The sequence below is a fragment of the Cryptomeria japonica genome, chromosome 3 (assembly GCF_030272615.1).
Source record: "Cryptomeria japonica chromosome 3, Sugi_1.0, whole genome shotgun sequence".
In the NCBI taxonomy this organism is placed as follows: Eukaryota; Viridiplantae; Streptophyta; class Pinopsida; order Cupressales; family Cupressaceae; genus Cryptomeria; species Cryptomeria japonica.
The window spans coordinates 894,689,509-894,706,774 of NC_081407.1; the positions used below are offsets into that span (position 1 = coordinate 894,689,509).

Below are 17,266 nucleotides of genomic sequence, written 5' to 3' on the forward strand. Positions count from 1 at the left end.
TATTTGGCGTTGATCCTGTAATTCACCCTTCACATCACACACTATATCTGACAAAATTGGTCCCCTTAAATTAGATTCAGAAGGGGCTTTGAACCCCGCCTTGCATATGATAATGGCATCAACCATTTCCTGCCAATAAAGAGACCTGTCACAAATAAATTAAATGAGATAAGTATGTACTATGTACAACAAAAAATCAAACAAAGAATCAAACTATAAATATTAAAACAATCAAACAAAAAATATTCACCTGGCTGCAAAGAATGGAATAGTGTAGTAGTACCAAAACCTACCGATTGCCAATCTAGCGGCGTCATGGACCTCCTTGTTCCAACCCATGCTCTCAAGCAACGGTTGGGAGCCAAGAGTAGTGCGAGGTTCAAAGTAGGAATCCAGCCTAGATTTATGAATTCTAGGACCAATGCTAACACTCCCACTACCATTGGCAGTGCCAGGACCATGAGCACTAGCAAAAGCATAAGCACTAGCACTGGGACGATATGGAGGCATGGAAGAAGGCCCTCCAACACAACCAATGCCCGCCAAATCCTCCTTTTGCTTCTAAACCATTTCCTTCTTTTCTTCAAGTGCTTCAAGTTGCACATAGCACTCACGTGTAGCCTCCATAGTTGCTAATGTGCATGGTTCGGCATCATGGCCATGTATGCCGACAAGATGGTATTTTAATCTATACATTCCTCCATGGAATATTGTTTTACAAAATTTACACTTTGTCTGTCCTTTTTTTTGCTTGGGAAAATCTTCATGATATTTCCAAGCGGGGACCTTTCTAACTGGGAGTTTAGAAGTAGACATTGTATGATTGTAATGTGAAAATTGAGGCAAATAAAAAAGTCAAGGTTGCTGCAATAAGACATTAATACAAATACAAAAAAAAATTAATATTTGAGAATTTGTGCATTGTCATAAATTAATATCAAAAAAATTGTACATTTTTTTTTCAAAAAACTAATGTAGGTACTAAGGTAGGGTTTGTAAATTTTTAAAAAAAGAAGTGTAGGGTTTGATCAAAATTTCAAACCCTACTTTTTTTTTTAAAAGAAATTTACAAACCCTATGGTTTACCTACATTAGATTTTGGAAGAAAATGTAAAACTTTCAAATGAAATGAATAGAAAATTAATCAAACAAATTACAATGAATTTTTAGCTTACAAGAAACAAAAAAAACTCAAAAAATCAATCTTACCTCTTACAACAAGCTTGAAATGAGATGCAAACTCTCCTTTCCAACTCTTGATGCACCAAAGGAAAGTATAATGCAGCCCCAATGTGATTTATGGACGAAATCTTGAGCTTCCTCCTTGTTGTTTTTCTTTCAATGAACCCTTGTTTCTCCTCACAACTTCTCCTCCTATTTTGCCAAATGAATGAAATGAAGTTCACTTTTAGGCTAAAAGCATAATATAAACAAAAAAAATCAATTGAAAACATATTGTAAGTTGTGTTTTTTTTAAACTTAAAATTTCATGCTGCCAGCCGAATCACTCACCAGACTCGGCGAGTCTGGGCGAGTTCGAGTCCAGGCGAGTCTAGACCCCAGACTCAGCCGAGTCCGAGCCCAAGCCCAAGCCCCTTGGACTCGCCGAGTCCAGGCGATTTCGGGCGATTCCTGTTTCTCTGGCATGAATACTCTATACTCATGAGGCTATAGTTTAGTTAGCCTATTTGATAACCTTTCTGCTTTGTCTTTTGATTGTTTTGCTTCATTTTCCTCATTCTATTCGAATCATCAGTCACATAAACATTACACAGGCTTGACTCATGAGTCCACCCAAGTTGACTGGTATGTATGTATGTTTTCGCAGAGTCAGGTGACTTTTTGTAACAGTCTCTCCAATGGTAAAATTTTTGATTTTGGAATAATTCTTTTCTTAAATTTCTATTTTCTGAGTTTTTTCCTTGAGTTTGAGTCCAAGCCTGGAAGAGGGACTGCAGATTCTGAGTCTCAATACTCTGCTTGTAAATGCAGGGTTATTTAGTCACATTGGCCTTCTCTGCTAGCTTGTAAATAGATATTTTATGGAATGATTAAAATCCAGTTGAACAGCAGCAATTTTAATTCAAAAGTGAAATTATTACAAGTTATCTTATCAACTTTTTGTCTGAATGTTGCACTCAATTGTAATATGCCTTTGGAACCCATTTTTATTGTTTTGCAAAAGGATTCAAATTTCTATGAATGATTTAGTAACTTTTCTAACTTTTTAAAGTTGTTAAAAATAGACAGAAAAGTTACTGCTTTATGGTGGAGCTATTCATGAAGCAGGTGCTGTCAAAGCTCGAAGAGCTGCACGGCACGCCACATCAGATTGGATGGAGTTAGAAAAGCAGAGAGGTAGACTTTAAGTAGTTATAGAAATCTTTTCAGCTTCTTGATTACGAACCCATGTTTATTAATAGAATTATATTGGTTTGTGCAATGGATATATTTTTGTAGCTAAGAGATAAGTTCACAATTAGAGTCAATTTGGTTTTAGGGCATGCACGAATCTAATACAAGTATACAACCCTTTTCAAAGACTGACTATGCTCGTTTGAAGTTGATTACAGGCATCTCAATCACATCAACAGCTATGGTGTTTGAGACAAAAGGCAATAAAATAACTCTCCTTGACACTCCTGGGCACCAGGTTTCTTTTTTCCTTCTCTTTTTCTTGTAATTATACTTAGACTTTCGTGCCTGTATGTCTTTATGTTAATGGTTTTTGGATTAGGCTGATTTATAATACGGAAATTGCAGTTTAGTATGACTTAATGATGATGCAGATGATGGCAAGACTGCTTTTAACTTGATAATTCTATAAAAATGATGAAATATGTAATGGAAAAGAGTTTTGTTCAATTTTCTTGGTTTAAGTCAATTTCTTAGTGAATAAAACAATGCAAAATAATTGTCATCACGATAATTTTCTGTTTGTAAATTAATGTGGAAGGAAAATAATTTTAACTTTCATATGATTTTTGAGACTACAACAATATATTTTCTATCACAAATGCTTTGAATTTTACCATCTTATCTCTTAATTCAGAAAAAAGAGAAAGATAAGAAAACTTTATGTATAAAAAATAATTTGACATGATGATTTAAATAATAGTGGTGTTAGAAGCCAGAGCTTGGACAGTAAATTTCCCTCTAATATATTCTCATCCTTCGTTTCTGACTTTGTGATATCTAATCTTTGGATATAGCTTTGGAACAAACCCATCGTCTCAGAAAGTTTTGTCAATCTAGTCTAAATTGCACATATGTAGATTGAGGGTTGAACAAAGAAATTATTTTTGGTCTAAAAAGTATTTTCTGCTTATTTGAGTGAAAGTTTTGTTAATCTAGTCTAAAAACCATATGTGGCTTGAGGGTTGAACAAAGCAAAGGTTTTTGGTCTATGAAATATATCAATTTCTTTGATTGATTCCTTTTTCTGTGGGGAGCATCAAGTTGCTTATCCGTCAAAGGTATCAAAGCTTTGGTAAATTACATAGTTGATCCCATGGTCATTTGTTTTGTAGTTTGTTTAGTGTTATGAAAACTTTGATTTTCCTACTATCAACCTTTTGGTCTCTTTGATAAGTGTGTTATAGAATCTTATCTTATCGAGGTGAATTATGTGGCTCTTGTATTATTTTGTGTCTTTGTTTTGACAAACATAGTGTGCTTATTGCTTAACATTTTAAATAATTATGGAATGGAGCATATGTTCACTTTTTCTTTTTCCCAAAAATGGGATTTTTTCTTTTTTTTTGATTATTCTTTAAAAGAATCAGAGAGTCTCGAAGTCCTCTACAAAGTCCTTAAACGAGTTAAATTTTTCCAAAGGGTTTAATACTTTCTAAATGCTTGGAAGTCTCTCATAGTATGTCAACGTATATCCCATTTCACATCCAATTGCAGTTCATTATATTCTTCATAGTAGGTAGCTTGATACCTCTAGCAACTTCAAACACATTGGGGTCTTTCATGTTCTTTATTGCATGGTAGAGCTTGTTTGATCGTAGTATGAATCCTCACAAGGAGTTTCTGACTTACATAACTTATGATGAATGAGAGGTTTTCCATGGTAACAACTATACTAAGAAAACTATTGGTAGGGGATAAGGTATAGTTGTGTTTCAGTGATTCCAAGTGAATTGAAAATGAATATTAATGCTGATCACAACAACTACAAGCTAGAACTTCATGTCAAACACTCAAATGCAGAACAAAAACTTTACATACATCTTGGTTGCCATGAAGAACTCTTGGAGTCTTTGGTTAAGATGTTGTTTATGATCTTCTTTGAAGAGGATGCAGTTCTCTTTGGTTTTTTTGAGTATTAATCATTTGCTTGGAGCTTCATGATTTTGCAGAGTTGCATTTGAAGTTGGCATGGAATGATTGGTGAATGCTAATGGAGACTAGAGAGACTTGGGTGAGGCTAGATATCTCTTCTACTTAGAATATGTTTTGGAATTTTACTATGAGGATTTCAGCAGAAAGACTAAGAAGCTTATGCCTAGTTATGGATGTGAATCTGTTATGGATTTGAAGAGAAGATTGTCATTTATTGATTGCTTAGTGTTGTAAGCATATGGCAATCTTGTATCCAACTCTTGGTCTACTCGGTAGGTGAATATTCCAAGAGGTATTGCACGCCTAAATATTAGATGCTTTCTTTGTCTTCTCATATGAGCTAGTGATGAATATCAAAGTTCCAAGGACTTGTTAAGAAGAAGATGCATGGTTTTATGGATTTCTGTTGTTCTCCTTGTTTCTTGGTCTTGAGCCATGGATCCAGTCTTAACTTTTACGGACTTATTTGGAGAGGTATAGGAAATGGCATGTGGCTTTGGGCAGATTTCGAGTGTTGTGGAAATGTTTGGTTTGTTTGATCTACCTTCAGTATGAGAGATTTACATCTTTTGCTTCCTTGTTTCTCATCATAATTTGAATGTTAGATGTTAACATCCTTTCAATTTGGGAATGGTGAAGGATGTCTTACTTCACACAACTTGGTATATGTTAGTGTGGTACAAGGATATGCGTTGATTTGTAGGTTCTCTTGTTGGTCTTGTTCTTCTTCTTGGATGTTTGTATTCACATTACATTATATTTGAGATCGGTGTGGAACCATGGTGATCACTATGTTTGTGGTCATGTGTTGTTTATTGTTCTTTGGTGACAACGTGTAGGTTACTTGATCTCTTTCTTTTGTTGAGTGTGGAGAACTTGGGATAGCTATGGAGAGTAGTGGTGAGAGATGTATTATAGCATAACTATTTGTAGGTTTTGCATATCATTGAATGCGTCCTTAACAATATTTAATAGAGGAGTTAGCTACATCCTCTATGTGAAGTACCATAGGGAGACTTGGTATGCCTTGATCTATTTTTCAGATTTGACATTGTTCGTGCAGAGGGAGTTTGTGGATATACATGTCAGGTTATCTTTTTTGATATCTTGGTTTGTAGGTTACTGATGTGATGATATGTTTGCATGTTTCGTTGTTTTGGATCTATGAATTATGCATTTTTGTGGGCTGATCACCCATTTGATTGCAGTGGGATGAATCGGATGTGGATTGTCTATATCTATGAGAGATTCAGTGTTCATGTAGACTTTGTTAGTTGGCCTTGTCTATGGCTATTTGTGCATTGGTGTTTTGCATTTGAGATAGGATGGATATATAGAAACATGATTGCAGTTTTGGATTGATATGTTGATGGCATGAAGTTTAATGTATGATGTTTTGAATACCCTGGTTTGAGGTTATGGTTAGCTTGGATGAGTTGCAATTTGCTATGGTTGCTATTCTAGCTTGTATGAATAAGGCAACTACTTAGAGCCTTTGTTATCATTTTAATTTGATGCTTGTGTTCATGTAAAGATTGGTGGAAGTTTTAGTGGCAGTTGATTTGTTACACCTTTGCATGTTTCTTGTTTAATCATGGGTTACATGATGTAAGGAGTTTTTTGCTTGATGGTGGTTATCATGGTTGTTTTTGTAGATATCTTGTTGGAGCATTAGAGCATGGTGATGATTTAGATGGTACATGAATGGCTCAGAGATGTTTTTGCCTTGCTTGTGATTCCTATGGGTGTATTTACAATGTACGATGTCAAGTGGGAGAATGTTAGGATTAAGGCACCATCTACCTTGTAAATTGTATGTCATATTGTATGGTTCCAAGATCCTTGAAAAGTGTTCCTAGGCACTTAGGGTGTATTGGAAAAACAATTTGTAATATTTTATTCTCACCATTGTTTGTAATACATTCATAAGGGATGAAGGGTTCCACTAGCAGTGGTAAAGGGAACTAGTGTACATAAATATTTAATTGATTTTTTCCTAAATATGGATGCCTCGAATGAGATGGTAAAAGATAAGTGAAGAGGACAAAAAGGTGATTTTTGGGCTTCTCCAAGTGGGTGTTTGGAAAGAGGCAACAATTGTCTCTCGATATTCCTTCATTTATGGCATTTCATGTGATGTTTTTTCTTTTTCTCCATTTAGGAAATGAAACGGGAATGAAAGGGTATGCAAGAGATTAATCAGTGGATTGAAATCCAACAACTTCTGATATTTACTGTTGTAAGAAAATTCAATAATCCTGTTCCACGTTTGGAAATGAAACGGGAGATGGACTTAATTTTAAAACCAAGATTGTATACTTCCTAAAAGGTAATTGCATGTATTAACAAGGAGACGAAAGATTCCTTAAATAATAGATTACATAATGATGTCTCTATAAGAAACAATCATGAATAGAATGCAGAAATAGAAACTAACTAAACAATTAAAAACAACTATATGGCCATTAAATAATACAATAAATACTTTAATACCCTCCCTTAATGGTCATCCTATCATCTACACCAAGTTGCCCCCTAAATTTTACAAACTTGTTTGGGCTCAGAGACTTGGTGAGAATGTCTATAGTTTGGTCCATAGCTGGAACATACAGCTAGATCACAGTTCCATATTCAACAAGCTATCAGATGAAATGACAATGAAGTTCTACATGTTTGTTTCGCTCGTGGAAGATTGGATACTTGGCAAGTTTCAACACCCCTTGATTGTCACAAAACAAAGGTGAACCCTGCTTGAGACATTTTCATGTCAGAAAGCATCCTTTGTAGCCATACTACCTCGCATGTTGCCTTAACAGTTCCTCAATACTTTGCTTTTGTCGAGGAAAGAGCTATTGCCTATTGCTTCTTATTGGTCTATGCGATTGCACCCGTACCAAAACTGAAGACATACCCAGAAGTAGACTTCCCTTCATCAACAAAACCTGCCCAATCTGAGTCTATAAAACCAATCAGCTGTGGATCTTTGCTTCTGCTATACAAAATGCCAAAGTCAAGTGTCCCTTTCACATATCTCAGCACATGCTTCGCTGCAACCCAATGTTCTGCTTTAGTGGTTGTCATGAAAGGAAATATGTAGCTCATAGCATAACTAAGATAAGTTCTAGTGGCTGTAAGATAGATGAGACTGCCAACTAGTCGCCTGAAAGCTGACTCATTCACTATAGGTGAATCTGATTTGGCTGATAGTTTCAACCCTTTCTCCATAGGAGTAGATGAAGGTTTGCAATCTTGCATCTTGAACTTATCTAGCAAACTCCTGGCATATTTCGATTGAGAAATGAAAATGTTGCCACCTGTCTGCCAAACCTCTACATCGAGACAATAATGCAGAAGTCTCAAATCTATCATATCAAACGCCTGACACAAGTTTTGTTTTATTTGCTCAAGCAAGTGTTCTCCACTAACAATAATGATGATATCTTCCACATAGATGACAACAAAAATGATGTCATTACCAACACTCTTGACATACAAATTGGGATCTGAAGGACTTATTTGAAAGCCTTGTTCAACCAAGTATTGATCAATCTTGATGTACCATGCCTTGGGGGCATGTTTTAGGCTATAAAGAGCCTTCACCAGTCTACATACCTGGTGCGCTTTGCTTGCAACCTTGAAGCCTTGAGGTTGTGTCATGTAGACTTCTTCCTCCAAATCACCATTGAGGAAGGCACTCTTTATATCCATTTGATGGACTTTCCAGCCAGACTGTGTTGCAATGGCTAGAGCCAGTTTGATGGTGCTCATATTTGTTGTGGCACCGACAGTTTCTGTTGATGGGTGTTTTATGACCACACCAACACAGATTAAAGTGCCAAAGGACACTCTATCCTCTCTTGAGCAAAGACCCCTCGTATGTTAAGATTGCGAAGATCATAGAGGCGACTCTAAGGTTCCTACTTTGAACTTGCAATTTTATGTTGGGTATGAGCTAATTTGGCTTGATGTAATATGCTGGTAACACAAAGGGACTTATGTTTGGATCATTCTTTCACTTCTTTGCTGTGGCTGGAACTTGATCATTAGATATTGCAATTTCGTGATGTCTCTCTCTTCGAACGAACCGGAAATATACTGAAAGTAAAAGGGGAAAGGGTTAGAGAATCTATTCTACTCCCAAGGACAATGCTATCAATGGATAGTGCTCCAATGGTCAAATTCCAAATAACCAAGTCCTGCTTCGCCAAGATCAACTACAACTCCACAAGAAGTAGTGCAATCTTCCAAGGATGGTGAAGGATTTTCGCATCAAGAAAGTGCATCCGAATACCCAAAATGATGCAATCCAAATGACCATCCACAATTGAATTTAGTGCAAATTTAGTGGCCCAAACTAAGTTTACACTGCAACTTATAATCAACAAGATGCAAAAAGTATGAACCATGGAAATTTATCAAACACCATTACATTCTCCATTGAAATCGAAGCACTTTATCTAACAATTTTGAGAAATTAGAAGAACACCATGCAACAAGATGAATGAGCAAGAATCCATCATAACTTCAATGAATTCAAGCTTTATTCCTTCAAGTCTTACAACAATGTCTTCTCCTTCTCCTACTCTACTACTCTAAGAGCGAGAGCTCTCTACCTGAATTAATGATCTATCTATTGAATTGTAAATGAGAAGGAAGGGTTTTTTATAGAGCTCCTCCCACAAATGAACAACCAAGATTGATTTGAAATCAAGGCTCAAGATTACAAGATGGAACCCTAATTAGGGTTTTACTAACAATAGCTTCTGTGGCACAAAAAAGTGGGGCCAAGTCAACCAATGAGAATTACATTTGGGGACACTTGTCCTTTTGAATATAAACCAATAATAAAATATTATCAGCTATTTGGGGACACTTGTCCTTTTGAATATAAACCAATAATAAAATATTATTAGCACCTTTGAGAAGCGCTCTTGGATAAGTTGGGTTCATTGAATTTGGTCATGTTGACTTGAATACATGTGATTGGTTGGTGAAGGTGAGTAGGCGCCATGTCAGCATGGTGGGTACCATGTAGACTCAGTAACTCATCACAGACAATATTCTCAAATTGCATCATTTTGTAATCAAGGTTCTAACTTTGATTAAGTTTTTTGAAACTATTTCTCCTTGATCATCGTCTTCCTTCCATGTAATTGCTTGGGAATTCACCTTGAAATGGATTGGACTCCCTTGTCGATGATTGTATCATTCTTGAAATCTTTCACACTTTAACTTTCTGAGTTTTGATTTTGGATTTCTAGAGGAAATTCTTCTTTCTACATTTGTAGTTGAATTTTGATCTTTGAGGTCCTGAATCTTGAATGCCTTGAACTGGATTGTCTTGAATTAGACTTCTTCACCTTGTGTCTCCATGCTTCCTGATGTCCTGATGTTGTCTTTGGATTGAATAGATGAATCCTTGATGTTTTATCAATTTCTGACTTGTCAAGAATGCCATGTTTCATCAAAATATCCCCTTAGGAACTTTAATTTTATGTCTCCAGTCACCTCTCTTCCATGAGCGCATTCTAGACATGGGGAGTCAAGGAATTTCTCCATACAACCAAATTTTGCTCCATATCACTGAGTTCTTGAGCACATTAGAACCTTGGAGAAGAAGTTTTACCATACTTAGCCAAATTTTGGGTTTTATGCCATTTGAGTGCATGGGCACACTTTGACCCTGAAGGAGGAATTTTGGACTTGAGGAAGAATCCTTTTGCCCATGGAGGATTCTTTGGTGCATTTTGGGGGTGGAGGAGGATTGTTGAATTGAGGAAGAATCCTTCCCTCCTTGAGATTTGCGCTCCAGGAGGCACTATGAGGGTGGAGGATTTTTCCATGCCTTAACCAAAATTTAGTTGCCTTAGTTGAATTTTCATTATTTCTACTTCAATCATTCATTTCACTGATCTTGGATTTGGATATTCCTGTTCCTTCATTGTCGACGTTCATTTGTAGCCCAAAACTAGACTTACTAAAAATAGAAACTGCTAAAAATAATAAGTTTGTCCAAACTCAAAATTAGGCCAAACGAAATAGACTTACTAAAAATAGTGTGTCCAAACTCCAAACTAGCCAAAATCGAGACGCACTGAAATTTACTAAAAATAGACTTAATAAAAATAGCAACTGCTAAAAATAGTAAGTTTGTCAGAAGCACTAAAAAATCATAATTGCTAGGCCCTTGGAAAGATTTTTTCTCTCCTTGGAAGTACTTGCTTCCTGCCTTGTATTGACTTTTAGAGCTCAAATTAGAGGTTGGGGAAGAATGTTGTCACTGGGAGAGAATCCTAACACTACCACAAACTACCTCCTTGATTGCAAATAAGACCCCGAGGAAGATTTATTTCCTTGGGGACAAAATCCTGTTGATGCATTGAACTGCTTCCTTGGGCGCAATTAGGGCGGAGGAGGAATTTATGGTGATGGCGCAAATCCTCCATGGTGAGGGATTCCTACCCTTGGGCACAAATTCATGGGTAAGGAGGAATTTTCTTTGCCTTAGCCAAAATTTGCCTTTTCATTTTGATTTATCCTCTGCCACTAACAATTTCTGACTCTGAAATATTTTCGTTGTAACACTAAATTCTTCCATGCTGACTCCCTTTGGCTATATAGACTTTGTCCAAGCTCCCCTTTTATCAATTTTCATCATTTCAAGTCATTGTATCATCAAACACTGAATTCCTTGATCTGGAGCGTATTTTCATCCCTGGGGAGGAATTTTTCCAAACTTAGCCAAATTTTGCCTTTTTCTCTTTCATTTCTTCATATTAGTTCTCAGGGTTATCTTGACACTTAGCCAAATATCCATCATTCCATTCCTCTGCATGTGCATTCTTTGTTCTATTATTGCAATCTCTTCCGTGGAGGATGATTTCATCCACTCAACAATGTCCTCCTCTCAGCATCCAAAGTCTTGCTCCCCACAATGTACCTGAAAAAGAGAAGGAAACGTTGTGAAGTACAAGTATCAATCAAGTTCATAGTTAGCAAAATGCAAAGTTTGAAGGATAAAGCAATAAGCACAATGCATTTCTCAATACATCAAAACCCTAATTCTTGATTTGATGACAATATTAAGACTGTATCTTGTCTAGGCTATATATTCCTTAAGAATCCATTCCCTACTTAGTCATTTCATTACTTTCAAAGATCAAAATCTAGACCGACAAGACCTTACAACTCATTCCTTAGGGTTGGGAGACAACACAAACTACAAAAGACTTGGTTTATTTAGCGAAAAGAGGGGGTCCCCATTTGCAATGAGGCGATGTGTGAAAACGTCACAACAATTTCTTTGTAGTCAACACCTTCTTTCAGTGAGAAGCCTTTAGCTGCCAACCGAGCTTTGTATTTATCAAGTGTTCCATCAGCTTTGTACTTGACTTTATAGACCCATTTGCAGCTAATGGGTTTCTTCCCTGGTGGAAGATTTGACAGAACTTAAGTGTTATTTTTCAGAAGACTATGATGTTCAACTTCCATAGCCTTTTCCCATTTAGGTATTCCTTTTGCCTTTGAATAAGTTTGGGGCTCATAAACACTCTGAATGTTGGCCATAAGAGAAATATTGACTATGTTAGATCTACCGTCAACAAGCTCATCATCCCAAACATCATTGATAAGCTTTTCCCACCACTTAGGGTGGAGAGAAAAACCATCTACTTCCAAATAAGGTGTATCAACATGACTTGGGTTGACCGTAATAAAATCATCTAGATGTTGATCCAGATTTTCGAAAGGGACTCTGGCGGAACAATGTCACGCTTAGGAGATTCCACTACTTCAGGTTTAGAATCATCAGAATCCCTTCCTATTTAGGTGGAGCTAATGGAAGCTAACACCTATATATTTTGTCTACAAAGGCTGATCTTCAGGATGCTGGATGAGAGAAGGGAGAAAGGGCCCACCATATTCATCAAAAACCACATCTTGATTGGATGTGAGATGATCAGTGTCCACATCAACTAGCGGATAGGCCTTATGATTGTCGCCGTGGCCTGTAAGCATCAACATCTGACTTTTGCAATCTAGTTTTGTTCTCTTTGCATCTGGAATCCATGCATATGCTGTCAAACCAAAAACCTTGAGGTGGCTGATTTTTGGTTTCCTCCCAGACCAAGCTTCCTTGGGATTCATCTTCTTAGTGGCCTGTGTGGGAGACTGATTTAGAAGGTATACTGCAATATACACTGCTTCAATGCAAAATTTCCTAGGCACATTCTTTTTTTCTAGCATACACCAAGCCATCTCTGTTATGGTTCAGTTCCTCCGCTCAACAACACCATTCTGCTGAGGGGTATAGGGTGTGTTAAGTTGACGCTTGATGTTGTGTTTAGCACAAAAGTTCGTGAATTTAGTGGAACAAAATTCACCCCCATTATCTGACCTAAGAGTTATGATTTGATGTCCTGACTCTTTTTCAACTAATACTTTAAACTTTTGAAATTCATTGAACACATCTGACATTGCTTTGAGAAAAACACCCACATTTTTCTACTATAATCATTGACAAATAGAAGAAAATACTTGGCACCAGTGATCGACGCCGTTTTCATTGGTCCACAAACATTTGCATGAACCAGCTGTAATAACTTGGATGCTCTCCAAGCTTGTCCATCTAAGAATGGAGTGCAATGTTGCTTCCTTGTTGTTGACGTGTTTTTTATGATAGCATCTAACACAGAATAAAGTTGCCCAATGGTCACTTTACTCTCTCTTGATCAAAGCTCAATTGTATGCTAAGATTGTAGTAAGTTCCAACGATTGACTCCAAGGTTCCAGTTATGTAGTGGACGTGACTCAGTTGGCTTGATGTGATATGTTGCTAATCTAAGGGGACTTACGTTTGAATCATTCTTTCACTTCTTTGATGTGGCTGGAACTTCATCATCGGATATGACAATTTTGCGATGCTTTTGCTTCAAATAAATTGAATTGGAATGGACTGAAATTAAATGGGAAAGGGTTAGAAGGATCTAGATCTACTCCTATGGGTAGTGATATCAATAGATAATGCTTTAGTGGACAAATCCCAAATAAACCAAGCTCTGCTTCGCCAAGTTTAAATACAACTCCGCAAGAACCAGTGCAATCTTCTGAGGATGTTGAAGGATTTTCACATTGAGAAAGTGAATTTGAATACCCAACATGGCGCAATCCAAACGACTATTCACAATCGAACTTAGCACAAATTTAGTAGCTTAGGCTTACTTTACACTGCAACTTATAATCAACAAGATGCAAAAATTATGAACCATGGAAATTTATCAAACACTATTACATTCTCCATCGAAATCAAAGCACTATACTACTATTCTAAGTGAGGAAGGTGAAACCATGCAAGTTTTTAAAAATAACTTAAGTGGACACCATCAGAGAACAATGTTTCACTGTTATTATCTCAAAACTTATTGCAACAATTTCATATAAATCTCCCTGCTTACAAATGAAGGGGTCACCCCTTTATATAGGCTTCAAGCCTTGGCTACATGGATTCCCACACATGATGCAACAAGGTGGGAATATTCATTAAATGCCCACATTTCCCATTTACAATAAATTCCTACATGCCCAAAATGGCGTCCACTTGTGCATTAAATGCACCATCTTCATCAAATTTGTCCAACATGCAATAAAGATTCCTCCATGCAAAACTACTCACGCTACCATAAATGCCCATCATCTCCACATGCGACGACTACATGCAAAAATAATCAATCATAATGCCTTAAATGTGATGGCTACAAGCAAAAAGATGCTTCACTAACTCAGCATGTGTTGACCTGGCTGCCACTTGGAGAGAAATCCCTGGAGAGAGAAAACTTTATCTGGGAAGAATTTTCTTGAGATTTTGAATTTGCCCTGTCTTGGAGGAGATTTTTCATCAATTTTCAACATCTCATTTTTTTAGAATTTTTTTCAAATTTGAGTTTTGGGGTCTAGGAGAGAGAAAATTCTCTCACGATTCCAAATATATCATCATTTTGAAATTTTGATGATTTTTGATGCTCGAAAATGGATTGTTCAAAATTTTTCTTGGGGGGAATTTTCTTGTTCAGTTCATCCTTGATTCCTTCCTTGCCTTAGAATTTTTTTTCACCTTCAATTCATCCTGGCGTGGAATTCATGTTGTGAAGGAATTCTCCTTTGGAAATAAATTTCTTCCTTACCCCTGTCTAGCACTTCATCTCCAACTTGGGTGCTAAAAACACATGGTGAAGGAATTTTGCTCAAGGAGGAAAAATCCTCCATACGCTTCATTTGGTGCCCATTCTTGAACTTGATTCTTCTTTACCCCTGAGGAAGGAAATTCTTCATGCCTTAGCCAATTTTTCATGATTTCCAAGAACTATGTCCCAAAGGAAGGAATTTCCAACACTCGGTCAATTTTTCACTTTCCTTGAATTCTGTCCCGAAGGAAGGAATTTCTAACACTTAGTCAATTTTTCACTTTTTCCAAGAATTCTATCCTGAAAGAAGGAATTTCAAACACTTAGTCAATTTTTCACTTTTTCCAAGAATTCTATCCCGAAGGAAGGAATTTCCAACACTTAGCCAAATTTTCACTTCTTCCAAGAATTCTGTCCTGAAGGAAGGAATTTCCAACACTTAATCAATTTTTCCACTTTCTTGGAATTCTGTCCTGAAGGAAGGAATTTCCAACACTTAGTCAATTTTTCCACTTTCTTGGAGTTCTATCCTGAAGGAAGGAATTTCCAACACTTAGCCAATTTTTTACTTTTCTTACTGTTTAGGAATTTTTTCAAATTTGAGTTCCATGGTCCAGCTTAGCCAAATTTGTCATCATCTTGAAATTCGGATGAATTTCCAGGCCTGAAAGAGGATTTTTACAATTTTTTTCCCAAGGGGAATTTCCTTTTAAATTTCATCCTTGACTTCACATTTCCATGCCTTGGAATTCATCCTTCAATCTTGGGCGCTGGAATGACCCTTTGGAGGAATTTTCTTTTGGAAGGAAATTCCTTCCCTTCCTTGGTTTGGCACTCCTCTTTATCCTTGGGCGCAAATTCCATGTAGTGTAGGAACGTTGACTTCGTTGACTTTTCCTTGACACCCTTGTTTTGGCGCCCCTTCCTAACCTTGGGCGCTAGTTGCTTGGTATGGAGGAATTTTGACCGGCTTTGACTTTTCCATTACACCTTGATTTTGGTGCCCAAGCACTGGACTAGGCAAATTTTTGGCATTGTAAAGGAAAATTAGGTGTGGAGGACCCCAACTTGAGCGATCTATCTAGTAGTTGGACGCTTTTTTGGCAGTGTTAAGGAAAAATGGGGGTGGAGGAAAATTCCTCCACCACCCCAGTTTAGTGCCCTCTTTCACACTTGGGCGCTATTTCCACTAGGTGAAGGAAAACTTGTCATGGAGGAAATTCCTCCATGACCTTGATTTGGCGCCCACCTCCTTTTGGTATGCATTTTGATGCTTGAGGAATTCTTGCTTGGTTTTCCATCCAGACTTAGTCATTTTTCAATCATTTCGAGATCATTTTGCCATTTTGGAATTGAAGAGATTTTCTGCTTGACTTAGACAATTTTCCATGCTTTCCACTTCTAGAATGGGAGTTTCATACTCAACCATTTTTTGATTAGTAGGCTACCATTTCCAACTTTCCGGATTTAGATGATTCTTCAGAAATGTTCAGTCTCCAGTGTCTCCTGTGAAGAACTTGCCAAAAATAGACTTTGCCAAAATGGTAAGTGTCTCAAAATGTTAGGATTAGGGCAAAACAAGATGAGACAAACACTTAATAAAAATAGTAAGTTTTATTTTTGGCAAAATTAGACCAATCGAGGAGGCAGTGAAATCCCTAAAAAATAGGAACTTTCTGAAAATAGAAAGTTGCTTAGAATTCGCTCAAATTTCACTGGTGGGTTCCTTAAAGGGTCCTGATTCCAATGTAATGTTCAGTTTTTCCAAAACCCTAAAGGAAAGGCCTCAAATCTAAGTTTGAAGGGCAAAACCCTAAAATGGACTTAATGAGTTCCAAACTTAGCCAGAATTGCTCAAACGACTTGCAGACTTGATCAAATTGACCCCACAACACTTGCAAATTAGGGAGATTGAAGAAACCGCCACAAAAAGACTCAACAAACCAAAACCAAAAGACCGAGACGGCCTAAAAAGTAGGGGGTCCCATTGCGACCTATTTCACACATCGCCCCATTGCGAATGGGGACCCCCTGGTCTTTGCTTTTTAGGGTTTTTGTCTTAGCTCTGCAATTTCTTAAGTCCTTTTCTTCGAGAGTTTAGAGTTAAAATTTTTGAGAAATCATCTGAGTCAAATAGAGAAATCATGCCCCGATCAGTGTCTAAACATGACCAAAGCACTCTGAAGGCTCGAAGGACGAAGATCGCAATTGCTTAGGGTCAATTTTGACACCTTCCTATTTTATAGGAATTTTGTTTTTTTGCTTTTTTGATTTTTGGCACTTTTGGACCAATCCGGGAAGCAGCTTTTTTGGCTTGCTTTTTTTGAAATTTGACCTGGGGTTGGGTCACTCAAGTCATGGCTTCAACGTTCCTATCTTCGAAATCAAAATTTATGTCTCCAAGTGTAAAAAAGCAGGGTAAAAACTCCAGGTTAGGGTTTTTGTTCCAGATGTTTCATATAAGCAACATGGCAGATCAAACATCAACATGGCAGATCAAACTTGAAGATGGCAATGGAAGCAAGGTTGGAAGATGGCAGGACATGTATGAAGTCCGCCATGCTTTGGCATGCAAGAGGAGAAATCCACCCAAGAGAAAGATGGCTAGCCAGACATGAAGTCCACCCTCCTTTGGCAAGGACAATGGCAAGATAGAGGCAAAGTCTGCCCACCCTATGGCTTAGTAATGTTAAAGGCCACCCTCAAGTTTGGCGTGGCATAGGAACCACAAAGTCCAC

At 37.3% G+C, this 17,266-nt stretch overlaps 1 protein-coding gene across 4 annotated transcripts in view; it reads left to right on the plus strand.

Annotated features, from left to right (window-relative positions):
- The window catches only part of LOC131059722 (uncharacterized), a 201,285-nt gene that overhangs the window by 5,024 nt on the left and 178,995 nt on the right, over nucleotides 1–17,266 (plus strand). For all 4 annotated transcript variants that reach the window (XM_057992747.2, XM_057992745.2, XM_057992746.2 and 1 more), the window contains exons 2-3: nucleotides 2,247–2,358; nucleotides 2,574–2,653. In XM_057992747.2, coding sequence (XP_057848730.2) covers nucleotides 2,247–2,358; nucleotides 2,574–2,653 — 192 coding nt within the window. The remainder of the gene's footprint in view (nucleotides 1–2,246; nucleotides 2,359–2,573; nucleotides 2,654–17,266) is intronic.